We start from the raw sequence: 23,477 nt of genomic DNA on the forward strand, positions 1-23,477 counted from the left end.
AATGTAGGCTGAGAAGCACATGTTTAGTTTAGAAAATGAGTGGTCCTACCAGTCCAAATTTGTATTTTCCTCTAGATAAAGATTTACCAATGCAAAACAAGAGTAAAGATGTATAATTTCTAACTCTTGTATGTTACCAAATTGCTGTTATTGAGGAGAACAAGCAAAATGACAGTGTACAGCTTAATTGTTAACAGGTTCATAATTTTATTTTAATCAAATGTATCCCTTTGTACATCAGCAGTTTTCACAAATTGCTTTTATGGATACCCAGCCGGAAACCCCAAATAGCAAGCAACAGGAGTTAATGTATTTGACAGTTATACCGCAAAAACGTATAGGGGGTTACCTACCTGGAAGAGGGCATGGGTCTTCACCCATGTGCCAAAGGCAAACAAAACAATGACACTAGGCCTACATGACGCAAAGGAGTGTTCACAGGCTGCTGTCACCCAGCCACCCATGTCTGTGAGCACCTCTCTAAACCAAAGACCTCAGACTGTCTGGACCAGCTCACCTACCCCTGCAGTACACTGTGTGGGTTGGAACACACTTTCTCATTTGAAAGGAAGTGTGTAGTTTATGAGTGTCTTGTTCAGTAACTGCATTGGTGTATTGCATTGGTTAGTTGGGTGGATGGTGTGGATGTAGCCTAAACCTACTATTTCAGATATGATGATGAATCCTTGAACTTTCTTTTTCTTGCTCCCCCTCAATGCTTGCCTGCTCTCTCTTTTCCTGTCACCATCTTCCTGTTCTAGACAAGGTCAGAGGTCACAGGTGTCCCTCTCTCTCTAACTTCCTGTCTTGCTGTTTCCTTCTTCCTCTTTTCAGCAAAAACCTGCTGGTCAAATAAGTAGCTTTTTTAGAAAATACTTCAGGCCTATTTTATCATGCAATAAAATGCAGTTTATTTAGAATACACCTCAAAAGAAACAATCTGGTAGACAATAAGACACTTTACATAATGACTGATTCACTGAATGGTGTAGAAGTCACACTTTTATCTGTTACAGTTTTTAAGATGGGATCACAAACCTCTTTTCTGTCACTGGCTTTGTATTTAGTGATTAATTAACTGTCTGAATTAATCACAGATTCCCACAGACCCCCACCCTATTGTCTTTGTACCCAGCCCCACGATCCCAAAGTACCCTAATGCCAGAGGTACTAGTCTCACTAAATCCAAGAGTATTCACTGGTGTGCATGCATGTTGGGGGAAGGGACAACATGGGTACACTGGATTACTCCACTCTCTATTCCTCCGCTTATCTCTACACAGTGTGTAAGTACAGTATACAGTATGTCCAGTAAAGGTACAAGGAGGCAGCATGTGTCTGCATTGTACAATAATCTCCACATTTCCCTGGCTCTCCAGTTCTTCCTTCTCTCTCTCTCTCTTTCTCTCTCTCAGGATATAGGTGTTGTCCAGTACGAAGGAAGGAAATTCTGTCACTTAGAACAATGGGCCTGTTTCTCTATCTATAGACTCAGAAAGACAGTTTAACCAAGAGTAAGAAGGAGCAGCCCGTACCACCATTTCGTAAGGGAGAAAACGGCAAGAAAAACAGAGGTAGCGGAGAAAAATCAGTTTGGATATAAGAAGAAAGCATATATTGATGATTTGAACTTGTTCAAGATATAGAAAGATCTGTGACGCAGATGGACAATTTGAAAATGGAGTTTCTGTCTTGGGAAAAAAGGAAAATATTTGGTTAAATTGTTATAACTACTTTGTTTATTGTTTTGGGGGGGTGAGGAAAACACCTGTTGAGAAGGATTATTAACAAAGAGGGAACTGCAGTCGTTCTTGGTAAGTGCTTTTTGAAATATGCTTTCAATTGTTGAGGGCTATTACGTTGCATCGATTCATTTCCATCTTGGAAGTAAAACTATAGTCTTCCCTTAGACCCAGATCTAGAATTAACTGAAGTGTAACCTCTTCATATCTTCCATTTCTCCCAATTATGAGGGAAAACTCCAAACTGATTGTAGATCAGTGTTGAGGGGTATTTCCCTCCTACTCCAAGGTAGGCTGAGAGGCAGACAAGGAGTCATTCACAACAAGCTTCCTGTTTGTTGAAGAAATGACACGCAAGTTTAGAGTACCTTGGTGATAAACATATAATTTTCAGCCACCTCCAAAAGTATTGGCAGTTTTGATAAACATGGTCATCAGATTGGAACTGGTGCTACGGTCAGATGACCTAAAACAGAACTCTTTGGCCATGCACACCAGTGGTGGGGGTTTACGTTTTAAAGTACCTCATACATACTATTAAAAATATAGCCTTGGATCTTTGATGTTCTGAGTTCCTTGTTAAGGTCAATGACATCATGAACGTTATCCAGTACCACGACATTTCAGCAAAAACCTGGTTCGAGGTTGCAAATCTCAGGATCTTTCAGAAAGAAATATAACAAAATGCATGCAAAATACACAAATGAGCAGTTAATTGACCACACAATAAACAGTTTGAAATTCCTGGTGGATTTTCTGATGATTTTCTGATAATCTATGATTCGAATGAAAAAAGGCAGTCCATAAGCACTAAACATTTGTGGACAGAATATATCAGACCAATTATGCAATATATTTGTAATGGGATAACTAAGCTCAATCTATGCTGATAAAGGACATTAAGGAATAGTGTAAGATTACTCCCTAGTGTTCTCCAATCAAATAAAACATTCTCAATCTCTAAAGAAAAGGCTACTGGAATACTGAAAAAATTTGCTGCCCATGACAACTATAATTTAGAAAATAAAATACATAGTGTGTAATATTTATCAAAGCAGTATTTGTTTGAAACACAACAACACCATGTAACATTAAAGTAAACACAACAAAACCTTAATATAATGAAAAGTATCAAAAACTGTGTTTTTTAAACAAGTTGGTATTCAGTAAGTACTTTGATGCCAGACCTTACTGGATTTCCTTCAGGCCCTCACAGAAGTGACCTGTAAGTTCTGTCCAATTCAGTCTTTTACCATGTTCATATCTTTCACTAGCTCAGTTTCTTCTAATGTTGTAATGGAATTTCTTCTAGACATCTCACAAGAGATCAATTCCCTTTTGGACAACACCAAAAATTGTTGTTACACAAGAAATGCTTTATTTTTGTATTCATGTCATATAGTGTTTTATAAGCAAATTAACATCTACTGACCAGTTAAATAGCTTTGAACAATTTTCTCAGATGGCTTAAGACTTGCACAGTAGGTTACTGAACATACGAAGTGATTGTTTTAAAACAGCATACTTTTCAAAAAATATTTCAGGAGGTGACAGAATAAGTTAAGATGATTTGAGCCAAGTATGTATTTTTGTTGGTTCTGCACCAATCACTTTCCGAGCCAAATTCCTTTGGTGTTTAACAATGAACAATTTCAGAAGGAGCCAGAGGATCTTCAGTTATTCATGATGATGACCTCATTCATTATTGGAGTTCAGCATTACATAGCTAGGTTGTTTGGAGGAAACAATCAGCCTATGAGCCCCTGATTATTCAACCTTTGATTAATGTATAAACACTTTTATCAAGCTCAGGGTCATCTCAGAACATCATGACCAGAATAAAAAACTGTAGGGGACACACTCGTCTTTATATTACTGACAGGTGGTTTTTACTAAATAAACCTTACTTCATAAGACCTTTATCCCTCTCTAGTTTGCAGATGGATCAGACTGAGGGGTCTGACAGTCCTCGCTTCAGGAAGCTCCATTTCCCTGTGGGTCTGTGGATCAACTCTCCCAGGAAACACTTTGCCAAGCTGGGGGGCCGCTGGCCCAGTGCTGTCTCTGTCAAGTCAGTCTTTCTGCTACCTATATACTTTGCCTCAGTGTTACTTAGTCCAGTGCAGACTTTGAATCCAGCCCTACTGCATAAAGTTGAACATACCAACTTACCAGACGTCAGCACAGGTCTCTTCACTCGGTTGGCCGGTCTGTCTGTCCGTCATTTGCATATGATGAAGTTGCCATGTTTTTGCATATAATGAAGAAAACAAGAGAATAGCTTGTTAGATGTCGTGTGTCATACCGTGTTCCTCAAACCCTGTGACCCTTCTGAGTTATTTTTGGCCCTGCTCAACTCAGAACAGACATAAATCACAGATGGCCTACCCTCTTGCCTTGTGTCTCCTCCCTCCCACCCCTTTTCTCTCCCCAGATCCACCACCAGCTCTGATGCTGCCTCCCTCCACGAGGCCCCCACTGCCCCTTCCCTCTCCATCTCCACCCCCTCCCTCGCACCCCCATCCCCCTCCCCGTCTCCGGCCTTCCTCCGGCCGCGTCCAGCTGGGCCTCAGTCCCGCACCAAGCGTCTTTCCCACCTCTTCTTGAGGGGGCGCTCCCACAGCGACCGGGATAAGGCCATAGGGGAGAAGGAGAGGGAGGTGTGGGCTCACTCTGCGGCCCCTTCGTCCCACCACTACCTTCCCCCTGCCTCCTCCACAGCCCCAGGGCTCATCAAGATCTACGGGGACGCTCTGTCTAGTGGGGCAAACTACCGCTCCCTGCTAGCCAATACCCACTCTACAGCCAAGGAGCTCATTGCCCAGGTCATCACCCGCTACACGGAGAGGGAGAGAGAAGAGACAGATGACACAGGTGAAAAGAAATAATCTGATGACCCATTTTCATTTTGTAAAGGCCTTTTTCTTCCACTTTTGTCATTTATTATTTGTTTGTAAAACCTATTTCTTATTTTCCACTTGCTTCGGCAAGGAGAATAAAGATTTCCTACGCCAATAAATTCCTTTAAATTGAAATTGAATTGGCAGAGAGAGAGAGAGACAGCTAGTGAGAGGGAGAGATGTGACAGTTCAGGTCAGAGAGTGAGATGACAGATAAGAGAGAGACAGGAAGAATGAGCGAGGGAGAGAGAGGACAACGATAAGAGAGAATACACAAATGAGACAGAAGACACAGATGAGAGGAGACACAGATGAGAGGAGACACAGATGAGAGGAGACACAGATGAGAGAGGACACAAATGAGAAGAGACAGTTAAAAGGAGACACACATGAGAGGACTGATGAGAGAGAGAGAGAGAACAGGGATTAGAGACGACATGGGGGGTGACAAAAACAGAGAGTGTGAGAAGAGTACAGTAAAATCACAAGCGAGACAACAGACAGTTTTAATCCAATGGGAGGCTAGTCAAAAAAGCCGAACAAGCAAGGACGAGCCAAGCACAACAATAGCCTACTGAAGTGTAAAACCATTTGTTTGTATGGTTCCAGCACCACCATTTTTAGGAACTGTATGCACGGATAAATTCTGTAAAGCATTGTCCACTCTATTCTCAGTTTATTTTCAAGTAAACTGTATGAATATAAAACTGTATTGAGGTCAAATATTTGATCTATGAGAAAATCTGAAGAACCTTGGCACAGTTTCCATCTTGTTCCATCTTCACCCACTCATGGCCACTGAGCTTCCTATCATCACCATATTTGGTAGTGAGTGGAAACACTTCAGATTAAAACATCCGGCAAACAGTCTGGGTTCTTGTTCTATCTTTGGTCCAGTGATTTATGTAAGAGCGTTGTAAAAGTGCAAAACAACATTGGGATTTGATTACTGTATGAGTAAATTCACACTGAAGCCAAATATCTAGGCACTTGATATGTAATCTACACATGAGACGGAAATAAAACAGGAATTACAGCAACTGCTAATTCATTGTGAAGTTTGTTCAACCTATTTCTTTTCCATTTAAAACAATAAAATAAAGTAACTAATCTATGGGAGTCCCTTAGGACAGGCGTTCCCAAACGTTTCCCTCCAGAGCCTTATTTTCACATACCTGCCATACCAGCATTCATTGATTTTCTTTGTTGAAACATATTCATATTGCACAGATTGTTTCAGTGAATACAATTATGAAGAGAACCCCCTAGGCATTGGCAGTATGCACTTTAGCATACACCAGAGAGATGGTGGTAGGACAGGAAAGAAAGTTACAATGGTTTACCGGAATTCATATTCTTTGTTGGTACATCATTACACAGACACTTAAAATGAATTGTTATGCCTAATACAAGCACAGCTGTGAATTCTTCTATTGTGAAATGTCCTGTTTACACAAGTCATTGGAAAAAAATAAGCCTGGTTATTTTCCCTTCCTTTAAGCCTGGTTTTAGTCCTGCCTTTTAAACCTGGTTCTGTTCCCTCCTTTTAAGCCTGGTTCTATTCCATCCCTTTCCCAGCCCTGCAGAAATACAGTCCTGAAGACTTCCTGTTGTGTGATGTCATTGGAAAGCCCATCCAGCAGCCAGACGGAGCCGTCCAATGGGAAAGAGAGTGTCGTAGGTGTGTGGCAGAATGGGAATGTCCCCTGCTATTGGTAGACATGTGGCGGCCAAAAGATGGATTTGAACGCCGCTTCGAGATCCAGAGACGAGATGACTATGAAACAGAGGAGAGGGAAAAAGAGAAGGAGCGAGAGAGGGAAGGAGAGAACCACACAGGTAACATTACAATTCCTTTTCCAATAGTCAGAAGTGTAAAAAAAAAGGTTTTATTTTTTCTAGTTTTGTCTGGTTGTCATTGAAATAGGCACGCGTTGGAGGCGGAGTCGTATACAATCGGGGGGCGGGCCTGAGGAAGGAGAGCGAGGTCACCGAGGACGGAACACAGAACTCAGGAGAAGCATCAGTGACATGAACCTTAGCCTGAGACGTCGCCAAGGAAATCACGTTGGCAACGACCCCCGTCGTTCTGGAAACAACCCAAACAACAGTGCAGGAATCCAGGACAGGAAGAACATTGTGAGCATGATCGCTCCATTGGAACACGGAGAGGTGAGGATGACAAGATGAGAATCAACACACAGCATGACACAATCTAATCTAATCTCCGCAATGTGCAGTCTGACCATCAAGTCTCCTCCCTCTTTTTTTAGATAATGAGGTCAAAAGTCAGAGACGAGGTAGAGCGGAGAAACAAAGCAGACAAGGCCGTTGAGGAAGCAAAAGACTACTCAACCTGCGACCTGGAAGCGATGTCACAGAGCCTGATCCTCCCACCAATGGACCGTCCTTACTTCCTGTTGCTGCAGGGCTACGACCAGAGCAAGGCTAGACCTGCGCCTCCCAGATGATATCACACCAAACAGATACACACAGACGTGTTGTTAGACACACACACACACACACACACAGATCGGCAACTGTGCACATATTGTTAGCCATACACGTAAACAAGCATATGTGCACTTGTGCATGTAGAGTATATGCAAACACACACACGTGAACATGACATCATACCTGCATGCCTCTAATCGCCACATACCATCATTGTTTCCATCCCTTTCCAGTCTCTCCCATTCAACCCTAAGCACAAAACAGACCCACAGCTGCACAATGTCTGGGAAGACACAAAAACCCACTGTGAACATCACTCCATCTCTCACAATGACCTCACACAGGTCCTCATTGTAACAAACTGTGAGACACTTTATACCTTATCTCCTGCCCTCCACGCAACTTAAGATTGTAAAGATATCCATTATAATCATGGGTGATAACACTTTTCTTTCACTCTCCTCTGTGTATGTTTATGTGCTTGGTTCAGGACTTTGTTTTGTACATAATGGCGGGGCACACACATGTGTTTGGACGGAAACCCACAATGAGAGAGAGAGAGAAGGACAGAGAGAGAGAGAGGAAAGGGAAAAGGCCTCTGAAGGTGGACACGTTCCTCTCTGCTCCTGACCTGCTCGCCAGACACCTGCTGGTCAGGAGAGACTCAGCCGTACCAGACAGCCCATCTGGACAAGGTAGGCCGCATCCACAAACACACTAGTGGGGGTTGTGGTGGTGGTGTTGTTGGTGGTAGGGTTGATGGTAGTGTTGGTGGTGGTAGTGGGGGTGGAGGATGTAGTTGGGGTAATGGTAATGGCGGTGGTGGTAGTGGGGGGTGGTAGTGGTGGTCTTAGTGATGGTGGTGGTTCTAGTGGTGGTGGTTCTAGTGGAGGTGGTTGTAGTGGAGGTGGTTCTATGGGTGGTGGTGGTTGTAGTGGAGGTAGTTGTAGTGGTGGTGGTTTAATGGTGGTGGTAGTTGTAGTGGTGGTGGTGGTTGTAATGGTGGTGGTGGTTGTAGTTAAGGTGGTTGTAGTGGTGGTGGTTTAATGGTGGTGGTAGTTGTAGTGGTGGTGGTGGTTGTAGTGGAGGTGGTTGTAGTGGTGGTGGTTTAATGGTGGTGGTGGTGGTGGTGGTTGTAGTGGAGGTGGTTTAATGGTGGTGGTTGTTGTTAAGGTGGTTGTAGTGGTGGTGGTTTAATGGTGGTGGTAGTTGTAGTGGTGGTGGTGGTTGTAGTGGAGGTGGTTGTAGTGGTGGTGGTTTAATGGTGGTGGTGGTGGTTATAGTGGAGGTGGTTTAATGGTGGTGGTTGTAGTGGAGGTGGTTGTAGTGGTGGTGATGGTTGTAGTGGTGGTGGCTTTATTGGAGGTGGTTGTAATGGCGGTGGTTTTAGTGGTGTTGGTTGTAATGGTGGTTGTAGTGGTGGTGGTGGTTGTTGTGGAGGTAGTTGTAGTGGTGGTGGTTGTATTGGAGGTGGTTATAATGGTGGAGGTGGTTGTAGTGGTGGTGGTTGTTGTGGAGGTAGTTGTAGTTGTGGTGGTTGTAGTGGTGGTGGTGGTTGTAAGGGTGGTTGTGGTTGTTGTGGAGGTAGTTGTGGTGGTGGTGGTTGTAGTGGAGGTGGTGGTTGTAATGGTGGTTGTAGTGGTGGTGGTTGTTGTGGAGGTAGTTGTGGTGGTGGTGGTTGTAGTGGAGCTGGTGGTTGTAGTGGTTGTAGTGGTGGTTGTAATGGTAGTTGTAGTGGAGGTGGTTGTAGTGGTGGTGGTGGTTGTTGTGGAGGTAGTTGTTGTAGTGGAGGTGGTAGTGGATGTTTTTGTTATGCTAAAATGTCATTCTTTGTACCATGCTATTATTTTCTGTTATTTTGCAGGCATTCATCAAATGAGAACCATTCACCAGAGTAGCCTGTTCTCTGTGATTAGAATAGACAAAAGGCATAAACAGAAATAATGTAGAAAATCACTTCACCACTCCGTTTACAGTGATACCAAATCCACAGTCAACTTCTAGGGACCTTAAAAGTTAAAATGTTTGCCCTTATACATGCTTCATAAAACAATGTATTATCTTTCTGAAAGCAAAGTTACAGCTTAGTGTTATTAGCGGATGAACCTTCTTCTCCGCGCAGCTCTGATGCGGCCCTTCAGGGGAGGCGCAGTCACACACAACGGAACAGCTTTGTACCGGGAGGCGGTGCTAAAACCTGGAGATGTGATCGGGATAGGAAGCCACTTCCTCTTCCTGTACCGTGACCCCCGCGTCACCCCCACCCCTCCACTGGCACTGGCCCTGCCATGGCAAGCCGACGTAGCCTCCACCTGCTGCCCCTCAGGCCTGGTGGACAGACAGGAGGCGTTAAGGCAGTACCTGGGATCCACCGAGGCCCTGCTGAGGTTCCAGCCTCGACACGCTGACGCTTTGCTACAAGTGAGAGGAGAAACACCATGCTGTGTTAATTAAACCAGTGTGACTACTACCTGCCTGCCACAGGCCACAGCATAATTATCTGCAACAAGTGAAGACAAAATGTACCTGAATTAACCTATTGTTACCACATAGCTGATGTGTAAATAGTACATACAAGCTGGAGCAGGACTATCAAATATAATATTACCAACACCCTGTTTCAATTTTTCCTTCAGGAGATCATCTCTAAAAATTCTTCTCCAGATTCAGGGGGTGGGCCTTTAGCTCCAGCATATCTCCTGTCAATAATGATTGATCACATCTCCAAACACCTGGATCCCACCCTCATGCCTCAGCTTCTGCTGAAAGCAGCCAATCAGATCAAAGCAATTGTTTGGGTGAGTTAATTTGATAGGGTATTTATGAGTGAGTTATTTTGATAGGGTATTTATGGTCACCTCAGTAGTTATAACACCAACTAGCTTTTGTTCAGTCAGGACTACCACAGGAAGAAACGCACATGACAACAAAAATGGATTCTGAAGGGTGAAAGCTGAATATATGTTAGACAAGAAAGTTTCTGCAACCCAGTAGGCTATGAACAGAGGTTCAGACAGAGACAGACAGACGCAGTAGGCTATGAACAGAGGTTCAGACAGAGACAGACAGATGCAGTAGGCTATGAACAGAGGTTCAGACAGAGACAGACAGACCCTGTAGGCTATGAACAGAGGTTCAGACAGAGACAGACAGACCCTGTAGGCTATGAACAGAGGTTCAGACAGAGACAGACAGACCCTGTAGGCTATGAACAGAGGTTCAGACAGAGACAGGCAGACCCTGTAGGCTATGAACAGAGGTTCAGACAGAGACAGACAGACCCTGTAGGCTATGAACAGAGGTTCAGACAGACACAGACCCTGTAGGCTATGAACAGAGGTTCAGACAGACACAGACCCTGTAGGCTATGAACAGAGGTTCAGACAGAGACAGACAGATGCAGTAGGCTATGAACAGAGGTTCAGACAGAGACAGACCCTGTAGGCTATGAACAGAGGTTCAGACAGAGACAGACAGACCCTGTAGGCTATGAACAGAGGTTCAGACAGAGACAGACCCTGTAGGCTATGAACAGAGGTTCAGACAGAGACAGACAGACCCTGTAGGCTATGAACAGAGGTTCAGACAGAGACAGACAGACCCTGTAGGCTATGAACAGAGGTTCAGACAGAGACAGACCCTGTAGGCTATGAACAGAGGTTCAGACAGAGACAGACCCTGTAGGCTATTAACCTGGATTCAGACAGACAGTTCCAAATCTGTTTTCTGTACAAAAGTATAAGAAAACATTCAAGAACAGGCCATAATTGTGTAAAATGTTCTAAGTAGAAAAGAACATTGTCATTGATGATCTTCTTTCACCCCCAGGTTGATTCACTTGACCTAGTCCTGTCTACTCTGTTCTGGGGGATTATGAAGGAAACAGACATAAACATGTACCCTAAAGTGTCAACTTTTAGGAATTGGGTCAATATAATGTATTGTAGCTTTTAACAATAAAAAGGCAGTGCCATATCTTAGTGTAAAAACCAGAACCGATCAGTTTATTACAACCACATTTAACAGTTACTGGAGGTTCCTCAAATAACCCTGGATTTATCAATAAAATGAAAAAAAAGGTCAAATCTCACAAACCCATTTTCAGTTTTGGGCAGGCATGACAGAGAGACAGACATTCAGACGGACATGTAGGTAGACAGGCAGGCATGACAGAGAGACAGACAGACGGACATGTAGGTAGACAGGCAGGCATGACAGAGAGACAGACAGACGGACATGTAGGTAGACAGGCAGGCATGACAGAGAGACAGACAGACGGACATGTAGGTAGACAGGCAGGCATGACAGAGAGACAGACAGACGGACATGTAGGTAGACAGGCAGGCATGACAGAGAGACAGACAGACATTCAGACGGACGTGTAGGTAGACAGGCAGGCATGACAAAGAGACAGACAGGCAGGCATGACAAAGAGACAGACAGACATTCAGACGGACATGTAGGTAGACAGGCAGGCATGACAGAGAGACAGACAGACGGACATGTAGGTAGACAAGCAGGCATGACAGAGAGACAGACAGACATTCAGACGGACGTGTAGGTAGACAGGCAGGCAGGACAAAGAGAGAGACAGACATTCAGACGGACATGTAGGTAGACAGGCAGGCATGACAGAGAGACAGACAGACGGACATGTAGGTAGACAGGCAGGCATGACAGAGAGACAGACAGACGGACGTGTAGGTAGACAGGCAGGCATGACAGAGAGACAGACATTCAGACGGACGTGTAGGTAGACAGGCAGGCATGATAGAGAGACAGACAGACATTCAGACGGGCGTGTAGGTAGACAGGCAGGCATGACAGAGAGACAGACAGACATTCAGACGGACGTGTAGGTAGACAGGCAGGCATGACAGAGAGACAGACAGACATTCAGACGGACGTGTAGGTAGACAGGCAGGCAGGACAAATAGACAGACAGGCAGACATGACAAAGAGACAGACAGACATTCAGACGGACATGTAGGTAGACAGGCAGGCATGACAGAGAGACAGACAGACGGACATGTAGGTAGACAAGCAGGCATGACAGAGAGACAGACAGACATTCAGACGGACATGTAGGTAGACAGGCAGGCATGACAGAGAGACAGACAGACGGACATGTAGGTAGACAGGCAGGCATGACAGAGAGACAGACAGACGGACGTGTAGGTAGACAGGCAGGCATGACAGAGAGACAGACATTCAGACGGACGTGTAGGTAGACAGGCAGGCATGATAGAGAGACAGACAGACATTCAGACGGGCGTGTAGGTAGACAGGCAGGCATGACAGAGAGACAGACAGACATTCAGACGGACGTGTAGGTAGACAGGCAGGCATGACAGAGAGACAGACAGACATTCAGACGGACGTGTAGGTAGACAGGCAGGCATGACAGAGAGACAGACAGACATTCAGACGGACATGTAGGTAGACAGGCAGGCATGACAGAGAGACAGACATTCAGACGGACGTGTAGGTAGACAGGCAGGCATGACAGAGAGACACAGACATTCAGACGGACGTGTAGGTAGACAGGCAGGCATGACAGAGAGACAGACATTCAGACGGACGTGTAGGTAGACAGGCAGGCATGACAGAGAGACAGACATTCAGACGGACGTGTAGGTAGACAGGCAGGCATGACAAAGAGACACAGACAGACGCTCCAAGTGTACATGAACAGAACAGAGGATGAGCTGATGTCACTTCCCTACAGCTGGAAAATGTGTGGTAATTGTCTTGGCTGCTTGGCCAGAGTCTGTAACCTCCCCCCCACCCTCCTCCTCTACTAATCCAAGACATTTCCCCTCCTCTCATCTCTTCTCTTCCCTATCCCTCTTTTATTACAGGATAACATTAAGGAATTTGGGGATAAGCATCCCACGCAAAAGTAAGACAATATCTGCTCAGCATCATTGTTCAGTTGTTTTCTATGAACATTCCTCAGAGATGTACTATGGCTATCAGATTTTTAAAGCACTGATTTTCCAGCTCATGTTTTTTAGTTTTTGCTTAACACGCTGATACTATTTACCGACATGTAAGTGTTCACAATGAAAATATGTGATTTGTGCCTATCAAAAGACTGTTAGTATGCACTGATAAATGAATGGGGCAATATTTCGACTGTATTCTCCAAGTGAATTGCAGCTAAAACAGGTCGCATTCAAATCAAATCTCACCGGTTATGTTTCATATTCGATATTCAGTGGATATTCAGTTTCTCTCATCAATTCTCCATTTCCATACTTTCGGAAATGTTTGGCTAAAAAAGTACCTCTGCCTGAATGTCCATATAAAACAAACCTTACATAACACCTGCGCTAGTAAGTTTAACTTTTGGTCAACCACCTTGAAAAAGCTACAAGACAATGATTTCCTACTCCATTCAGTCTTTGTTATCTCACTTGAACTGAAATTGAGTGAACTGGGCAGAATTTTAACAACCAGAAAATGACAGTAATTTCGGCCATTGTTCGTCGATGTGCTTGAGGAGATGATTACCACTCTTAGTGACATGGATGGATGACAGAGAGAGTTTCTCCATTTAACTACAGAAGCCAATAGAAAGTCAGCATTTTAGAATGAAGCACTGTCATTTCACTATTACCACTGATACATTCTCTGATATTACAATGCAAAAATTCGACATATTGCTCCTTTAATAGTGTACATGAATATCAATTATTTAGCTGATGATTTTATTCAAAGCAACTTACAGTCAACAGATGTAAGCCTCATTATACAGCCAAAACATTCCAGACTAGCTCCAAGAATAGCTTCTATAATGCGTTGTATGTTGTCATCTGTCCAGTTCCACAGAACCGGTTGTTGAACTGACAGCTCCCAGTGTACAGAAGTTGTCATCTGACCTTCGACCCCTGATGTTCTGGATGTCCAACGCCACAGAGCTCCTCAACTTCTTCCAGGTCAAAGTGGAGGCAATGGAGAGAGACTGGGAGTTTGAAGGTGAGAAAGTCAGAAGAGCAAATCAATATTGATCATCTGCCAAAAAGCTACTTGATAAAATCGAAAGCTTTCTGTGTCTCTGTTGGATGTAATAAGGCTGTCTCTCTGTCTCCCTGCCTTCCTGTGTGTCATTCCAATGGTCACCATTTACAGTGGCCCTTAAGTCCATAATGTAGTCAAAACAAGAATCCGTTTCATTATTGAGGACTTGACTTCGACAATAGTTAGAAGTTCATGTCTATATTTTGACCCAAGCTCCCGGTGACCCGGTGTTGTCAGCTGACTTGGACACCTGCTCCGAGGCCCTGGCTCAGCTTGATGATGTCATAATGCACACCTTCCAGCAGTGTGTATACCACCTGACAAAGGTAAGTGATGGTTGTGTCCGACAACCGTTGTGGAAGAAAATATTACAAAACAAATAGTATAAAGACAAATCGGAAAGTAAGCATTACACAAAACGTTTAAGGTGTTATATTTTTGACTGTATAACGTGTGGCGTAACAATTTGTAATTAATGTATGAAAAACAAGGGAAAATAAACAGTTAAATATTGGTTATATATATACAATATTTTGTGTGCTGGTCCTTTCCTCTTGACAACAGGACACAAAGCTGGCCACCATGACAGCACATTGTGTTATGTCACATGTCAGATACACAGAGGGTTTTACAGACATGCCCACACTACAGTATCTGGACACATTCTCTTACTTAAACAGATATGGGACTTTATCAGGGGTTTGAGTTTAAGTGTCATTTGTAAATCACATTTTCTTTAGTTTGCCTCTTCTGTCTCTCTAATGTGTCCCTACTGCGTCTCTACTGTGTCTTTACTATGTCTCTACTGTGCTGTCTCTATCTCCCTTGCTAGACCCTGTACTCTCTCCTGCCAGCGCTCCTGGACAACAACCCTTTCTCCAGCGAGGACAAGGGGATGGAGAAAAAGGAGTCAAAGGAGACAGAAGGGTGTGAGGGCGGTGGAGAGGAGGACGTGTCCTCCCTCCCTCCTACGGTGGCCGGGCTGGTGGAGGTGTACCGCTGCTCCTTGACGCTGTCCCGGGAAGCCTGCCTGTCCCCTCCACTCACCTCCCAAACCTTCGGTTACCTCTTCTTCTTCACCAACACCTCCCTGCTCAACACCCTGTTGGAAAGAGGTATAAGGCCAGAGGGCAGGGGTCAAAGCTCAAGGGGTTAGACGAGGGAGGCTACAGTCATTAGGTCATGCGGGTTGTACATTGCCCGTGCATGAAGTGCAAACCACTCAGTGTAGAGGTTATAAGGAGGATATGCACTATGAAGAACAGCGAGACAGTCTCTGGGTGTGGCACTGAAATGATTTGAAGGTCCAGATATGTACCAACACAGTGACACATACACCTTCTTCCCACCCAGACGGTCTGTTCTCCTGGTCCAGAGCGGTCCAGATCCGCACCAACCTGGACCTCGTTCTGGACTGGCTGCAAGGGGCGGGGCTTGGAGATATTGCATCAGAGTTCCTGAAGAAGCTGTCCGTTACAGTGAACTTCCTGTGCATCCCAAAGACTCGCCTTATCCAGGTGAAACTCATGCTGGTCGGCCAGTTAACCATCAGTCCATTTAGCAAGATAATGAGCCGAATCAAAATGTTCAAGGATAAAGAATCTTGTTTTTGTTTCCTTCTTCCTTATTTTTTTTATTTTTTTTGCTGTATTGTCTTATCACACATCCACCCCTAGCCCCTAGCTTGATACACTTCCTGATGCCTTCTCCTCATACCGTTTAGATCAGATTGTTGTAACTCCATGATATCAGGTCTAGGAACCGGATTAAACATTAGACTTTCAATCATTTTGTTCACACCTATTTAGCTGTATTCATATATGAGGACTCATCAAGAGGTGTTAAGAGTCGTGGCGTAGATTTCATCCCAGTTGTCGATATTGCTGACATTGTCCTACTTTAATGAATTGGGCTCATTGTATGTTCTTTGTGTCCATGCCCTGCCAGTCATCGTGGACCAGCCTAAAAGAGGACCATGCCTTGCTAAGCCCCGCCCAGCTACACCACCTACTGACACATTACAAACTGGGTCCAGCCAGAGCCCCGCCTGCATCGTGGGCCCCTCCATCTGGGATTGATCTAAGTGGAGGTGAGAGACGAAAGGGGAGGGTTGCTTGTCCTCGAGGGTCATTTTAGAACCATGTATTTTTGTGAATAATTTGCATCAGTTCATTTTAAATAAAACATATTTCATGGTCAAAATATACTTCACTGCTCCTTGTGAGCATGTCATAAGTAAAATAATATAGACTTTGGAGTGTTTTTACAAACATCCAAATTCACAGTAGCTAGACAAAGACTGAATACAAAGATGAACAGAATGCATCCACTGAACATTAAAATGCTCCAAAATATAATCTGTTCTATAAACATATTGGAACCACCAGTTTGCATAATCAGGCAACCAGGAGTTGCCTGGTATGTGCACCAAAAAACCAGGACATTCTAAAACATAAAAGAAAGCAACCGGTTTTGTCAAAAAAATGAATACATAGAATTTAAAGATCATGAAATTGCAACAAGCAAACAACACAACGCAGTACTGTTTAACCAGCTATCAAAGCAGGCTAAGACACCTGTGGAGGGTTGCAAAAAAGCTGTCAGGGGCAACAAAATACTGGAAAAGTTGTGTAATACAAAAACAACCTGGTGGTACATCTCACAACCAATCAGGTTAACTGGCAACAGGTCAGTAACATGATTGGATATGAAAAGAGCATCCCAGAGAGGATGAGTCTGTCAGAAGTGAGGATGGGGTTCACCACTCTGTGAAAGACTGCGGGCAAATAGTGCAACAATTTATGAATAACGTTTCTCAATGTAAAAATTGCAAAGACTGAGGATCTTATCATCTACGGTACATAATATTATTAAAAGGTTCTCAGAATCCGGAGAAATCTCTGTACGCAAGGGACAAGGCCGAAAACCAATATTGGATGGCTGTGATCTTTGGGCCCTCAGGTGGCACTGCATTAAAAACAGACAATGTTGTAGTGGACATCACTACCTGGGCTCAGGAAAATCTGCATCAACATCTACGTCACTGCATCCACAAAATTAAGTTAAAACTCTACCATGCAAAGAAGAAACCAGAAATAAACAAGGTTCAGAAACACAGCTGCCTTCTCTGGGCCCCAGCTCATTTAAGATGGACTGAGGCAAAGTATAAAACCATCCTGTGGTCTGACAAATGATTATTTAGAATAATTTTGGGGAATAATGGGTACCACGTCCTCTGGGTTAAAGAGAACAACCATCTGGCTTGTTATCAGCACGCAGTTCAAAATCCAGCATCTGTGATGGTATGGGGGTGCATTAGTGCATATGGCATGGGTGACTTGTACATCTGTGAAGGCACCATTAATGTTGAACAATATATACAAGTTTTGGAGCAACATATGCTACCATCTAGACAATGTATTTTTCAGGAAAGGCTTTGCTTATTTCAGCAAAACAATACCAAACCACATTCTACATGTATTACAACAGCATGGCTCCAGAGTAAAACAGTCTGGTTGCATAACTGGCCTGCCTGCAGTTCAGATCAGTCACTCATTGAAAACATTTAGCGCATTATGAAACAAAAAATATGACAAAGGAGACCCCGAACTGTTGACTAGCTGAAATATTAGATGAAGCAACAATGGGGAAACATTTCACTTTCAAAACTATAGCATTTGTTCTCCTCAGTTCCCAAACGCTAACAGATTATTGTTAAAAGAAGAGTTGATGCAACACAGTGGTAAACATGCCCCTGTCCCAATTTTTTTTAAATGTGTTACTGGCATCAAATTCAGAATGGGCATGTATTTTTCCAAAAACAGTAAAATTTCTCAGTTCCAACATTTGATATGTTGTCTTTGTACTGTTTTCAATTAAATATAGGGATACATGATTTGCACATCATTGCATTCTGTTTTTATTTACATTATACATAGTGTCCCAACTTTTTTGGAAATCGGTTTGTAGATAAAATGGAAATGTCAGCTCACTATTTTGGTCCTCTCAAACTTGATCTTTTAATAAATCTTTTGTGATTTAGATTGATTGCTAGCATGTCAGTACCTTTATCAACAATCATGACTAGGCTTTTTGCATTGGGCAGAACCTGAATAAACAAAGTTGTAAGCCACCAAAAGATTGCTACTGTTGTTTCATGACAATATGGGCTGGATAAGCTGCTTTACTACTGTCAAAATAAATGCTGTAACTGTACTTGTTATTCAGTCTCAGATGATTCTTCAATGTAACGTTCTTCTCTTTGTAACTGAACCTCATTTAAGTATTGCAGTCTTAATTTACTTGGTCAATTTGTTAAGTACCTTTCCTGGATATTGAATCAATTGGTAAAAGAGCAAGCTTATGCCTTTACAGATACAAACCCCTTCTTGGTCAGAACCTCCTCCATTAAAAATCTCCATAGAAACCTTTCCCTACATGGGGATAGTAGTTAGAAAACAATAGTTTACATTTTAGTTATTTTGCAGACTCATATCCATAGTAACTTAAAGGAGTAGTAAGAGTAAGAGCTAACTGTCTTGCTCAAGGACAGAACACCAACATTAATTATGGATTGGAACTAACAAACTTTCGGTTAATGGACAGACAGATGTGCTAACGACTTGGCTATCTGGTACCATATTTCATCTGCTGTCGTCTTCCCTATTTAAAACCAACTTCCCCTCTCCGATGAACAACATCAAGGCAAACATACATTTTGGAGAACCGTACTGATGCCCTTGCTGGGTGTTAATGTCATTAACAGTTTTCCTCCCTTCATTTCTTTACCTTTCGAAGAACTGCAATTGGACTCTGTTATTAACCCACTTATCAAGGATTGTGAAACACACGGGTTGGGTAAAAAGCAACTAGCTCTGCAAAGCCAAGAGAAAGTGATGACTAGCTCTACAAAATGGTATACATTACTATTGGGTTGCTCAAATCCGCACATTTGTCACATTTTCACATGAATGAAGTAAAAGGATTGCCACCTCGTTATTTTCATTACAAAGCTGTTTTAGCCTGGAGAAACGGAATCAGATGTGCTACAGTAGCTCTGGAATCATTCAAATACATGGTTGCCTAAAACCCTGAACTAGAATTAATCAGTGAAAATGTTGGATCTGTGAAATTCCCCCTGACACAAACAGAACCCAGTAAATATAAAAAAATATATATTAGATCTGAATCCATTCCAAGATGCGCCAGATCTAATCTGAAATACTGTATGTCTAGACTATGGAGAATGCCGTGTGTGCCAGTATTCACCCAAGATAAAAACTAGTTTTGATAGCCAGCTAGACTAGCTACCAGTCAGATTATGTTTTTGCTGACATAGCTAATTCAATTCTAAGACTGATATACAGTGGGGAGAACAAGTATTTGATACTGCCGATTTTGGAGGTTTTCCTACTTACAAAGCATGTAAAGGTCTGTAATTTTTATCATAGGTACACTTCAACTGTGAGAGACGGAATCATAAATCCCAAAAATCACATTGTATGGTTTTTAAATTATGAATTTGCATTTTATTGCATGACATAAGTATTTGATCACCTACCAACCAGTAAGAATTCCGGCTCTCACAGACCTGTTAGTTTTTCTTTAAGAAGCCCTCATGTTTGGAGGAAGAATAAGGATTAGTACAACCCCAAGAACACCATCCCAACCGTGAAGCATGGAGGTGGAAACATCATTCTTTGGGGATGCATTTCTGCAAAGGGGACAGGAGGACTGCACCGTATTGAGGGGAGGATGGATGGGGCCATGTATCGCAAGATCTTGGCCAACAACCTCCTTCCCTCAGTAAGAGCATTGAAGATGGGTCGTGGCTGGGTCTTCCAGCATGACAACGACCCGAAACACACCGCCAGGGCAACTAAGGAGTGGGCCAAAATCCCTGCTGCAGTGTGTGCAAACCTGGTCAAGAACTACAGGAAACGTATGATCTCTGTAATTACAAACAAAGGTTTCTGTACCAAATAGTAAGTTCTGCTTTTCTGATGTATCAAATACTTATGTCATGCAATAAAATGCAAATTAATTACTTAAAAATCATACAGTGTGATTTTCTGGAGTTTTGTTTTAGATTCTGTCACTCACAGTTGAAGAGTACCTATGATAGAAATTAGACTTCTACATGCTTTGTAAGTGGGAAAACCTTCAAAATCGGCAGTGTATCAAATCCTTGTTCTCCCCACTGTACCAAGAGAAAAGTGCTGATGCAGAAGCTACCTCCTGGTGAATTGTACAGCTCCCTTTCTACAGAAAAATAAGATCATACTGATTCCACCCTTGTTCAAACACAGCTGTCTCTCTTGAGCTCATATTGGCATGTGAAACAGTGAGGGCTGGCTGTGTTGCAATGCAAGTGTGCAACAATGAGATCTCAGAGAGGATACAGAGTCAGATGCTGGTTAATCTGGTTTGGGTGTATCAGTGAAGACCTATAATGCCATCCCACTACTAACAGCGTATTCAGCAGGAAGTCCTGCTTGGGACTCAAACTCAAATTCAGCTGTTTTCAAGCCAATACATTAACCATTACAGCAAAGGGCTTAGAGGTTTTGCTGCAAGGGTTAAGTTGCTGGCTTGACAGTCACTGGAACCTGTGGTAGACCTAAAAGTCCCATTTAGGGCTACCACAGGAATTTGCTATAACATACTGTACTTCCACGTGTCCTTATTGACTACCCAAAGTGCCTCTAATTGACCAATTTTTTGATTAAACGTCCAAGTTTGTTGGAGAGGATCATTTTTAATAAGGTGTAGACTTACTGACCTACAAATATTAATTTACCTGCCAAATAAGAGACTTTGTGCAATTTCAGTCACGCCTCGCATTTCATAAAGCAATCCTCCTGGCAAACACTCAAGCACAGCCAGACATTGTCTGTTTCAAAATGCATACAGAGTTTTACCTAGACCGTACAGCAGGGAGGGAATTCCAGTTTCAGCACTCCAAATGACATTGGATACATCCTTTTACATTTACTTTACCAAAGTAGCTAGCTAGGATAACAAAGAGAAAGCTAGCTCTGTCAGTAATTACTCCAGTTGCCCTCAGCTGTGCTATTGATGCGGTTTCCTGTCCACATAAGCACATTTCAAATGTAACAAAGTTTAGGCATGACACTTTCATACTGACGGCAAGTTCTCTCAGGTGCTCTTGGAAAGTCACGGTTAAAAAAAATAACAGGAGAACAGAAGTACTCATTTTGTACTTTCCAGCAAACCAAGTGGATATTCCTGGAAGTACTGTTTGAAAGATACAACAAATATAAAAAAAATTCACATTTATGCAGGTCCTTAGTTAGAACTGGTACTTGAGATTAGTCAAATGTACATTTTGCATTCATGTCAATGGGAAACTTTAATTTCAGCCTGTAGGTAGTGGTCATACTTTTTCAGAGAAAGCATATCTAGATTATGACTAGTAGCATATCTCAGACTAGTAACTTTGATTCTTACTTCATATCCTAACAGACATTTTTGAGAGCTTCTTGGACCATCCCCCTCTCATTCTTCCAAATGAGACACCTCAGCTGGACCTCTCGCAGCCAATCCCCAGCCCCGAGCTACAAAAGGAGGTGACACGCCTGCGCAACTTCCTGTGGGGACTTGACCAAGAAGAGCTTCCAGCCAATCAGAGGACCAGGCTGTGAGCACTAATATAATTTAATTTTAGAGAGAAGCTACCCTTAGGCCCTGAATAGGATCAGCTCACCTTCTGTCTCAACCATGAAGTGAGAAAGACGCAGAACTGACACTTGATTAGTGTTTAGGGGCCAGCTCATTCATCTAGGGCAACTTGGATATCACTATATTGAATCCCTTGTACTTAACACTCAGGCATAAGACCTTCAGGCAATGGCACTGAGGAAAGGCAACTGACAAAAATGTATGACACACTGTAATAGCTAAAGCTGTAATTTGACCAGGATTATTTGAACACTTTATTTTTTAACACCGCCTGGGTGCAACTGTTGCCTAAAAAGTCCTGCAAAAATCCACCAGGAACTCTGTTGTGACAATTTTATTATGCAAAAGATCAGTTTTAAACTGGTTGGCCAAAGATAGTCTCATAAAAAATATATAGTAATGTGTATTGTTACAGAATTCATGCAAAAGTAAACACTAACACAAAAAGGAAAGTATGTTTTATCATTATTTCTAACTGCCATATAATGATCCGTATTAATAAATTGCTGGTAGCCAATGCACTACCCACAGTGTGTGTTCTTTGTTAGTGGTTGTTTTTATGTCCTTGTTGGTTTACTTTGTTTGTACCACACCCCTAAAAATCTTGACAGAGTCTGGGTAGGTGAATGCCCTGACTGTGTTTGGAACCAAGGGTGCCAGAAAGGCCCACAAGGTGGCGACGAAGCATTCAGTCCACCACTGGAATGATGACTCAGCAGTTGGCCTCCAAGACTAGGCAATAAAGGGGGTTGCTGTCAATCAACGCAATTCCAAACGACATTTCCTGTGTGATTAAGAGGTTATTTCAACACAGGCATAACCTACGCATGAAGATGCTTCCATGACTTAAGGAGATGACGACCACACTCTGTGGTGACCGGTTGCACCAAGGTGAGCGGTGTTGTCTGAGGGGGTCTGGTTACGCGTCTCCCATGCAGCAGCTCATATTTTTCATTTCCTCTTTGTGCCGTAGTGACACATGCAGAAGGCTGCGTGCAGTCTAATCAGTTTGTTCCTTTATTTCATTAATGCGCCATATCCGATTGTTGGTCTCATAAAACGGCCAGTAGCTCGTTTAAGCGAAATGAGCGCGCAGTGTTTGTGGCCAGGCAGCAGACGGGTGATGTCAGACCATGTGGTGTGGATCTGTTTGCCTGACAGCCTGCAAACATTTATCATAACCATGTTAAGGTAGCCCCACTGCCACTCTGTAGACGCATGAGTAAATAAAAGCTGTTTCCCCAAATTATTTGGTCTTCATCAGCCTAGTGAACGTGCTTAGGGTAGAAAGTTGACCAATTTGTCAACTTAGGACCCTACACATCTTCCGTTTAGCATCCTCAACATTCCCATGACTCACTGACGTCATAGTGCTCTCAAATCTCAAAATGCCGTGCATGTGTTTTTTCCTCTAATGCTTTGGCTCATACCCAAATCTATTCCTCTATTCTGGTCAGCTTCTAAGCTGAACTCTTTTACGGTAAAAAGCGTGAAAATAGTCCCGTGACTGAAAGACGTTACATAATCACAGCCGTCTGTAACTGGAGTGTGGGATCGTGTGCTGCCCAGTTCTTACTCAGCTGTTATCAACAAACACGCACACAATGCCATTGCTTAAAGTCAGTTATAGATTGTGAATCATCTATGAAAAATCCCT

At 43.0% G+C, this 23,477-nt stretch overlaps 1 protein-coding gene and 1 long non-coding RNA gene across 2 annotated transcripts; one reads left to right on the forward strand and one right to left on the reverse strand.

Annotated features, from left to right (window-relative positions):
* The first annotated feature begins 1,463 nt into the window (after positions 1–1,463).
* On the forward strand, positions 1,464–22,353 carry rasip1 (Ras interacting protein 1). Its single transcript, XM_010884929.4, has 16 exons — positions 1,464–1,814; positions 3,676–3,813; positions 4,177–4,616; positions 6,221–6,481; positions 6,570–6,814; positions 6,916–7,089; positions 7,587–7,791; positions 9,219–9,517; positions 9,733–9,894; positions 12,958–12,998; positions 13,923–14,077; positions 14,333–14,445; positions 14,952–15,234; positions 15,473–15,636; positions 16,067–16,208; positions 21,605–22,353. The coding sequence occupies exons 2-16, from the start codon at positions 3,683–3,685 to the stop codon at positions 21,781–21,783; spliced, it is 2,994 nt and encodes a 997-aa protein (XP_010883231.2). The 5' UTR covers positions 1,464–1,814; positions 3,676–3,682; the 3' UTR covers positions 21,784–22,353.
* Positions 15,130–21,273, reverse strand: LOC109614783. The gene is made up of 2 exons (XR_002195705.2): positions 21,040–21,273; positions 15,130–15,221 (listed from the first exon to the last, which is right to left on the reverse strand). It is a non-coding gene; the product is annotated as an uncharacterized LOC109614783 (long non-coding RNA).
* Positions 22,354–23,477: the final 1,124 nt, after the last annotated feature.

Source organism: Esox lucius, chromosome 20, assembly GCF_011004845.1.
Source record: "Esox lucius isolate fEsoLuc1 chromosome 20, fEsoLuc1.pri, whole genome shotgun sequence".
Classification (NCBI taxonomy): domain Eukaryota; kingdom Metazoa; phylum Chordata; class Actinopteri; order Esociformes; family Esocidae; genus Esox; species Esox lucius.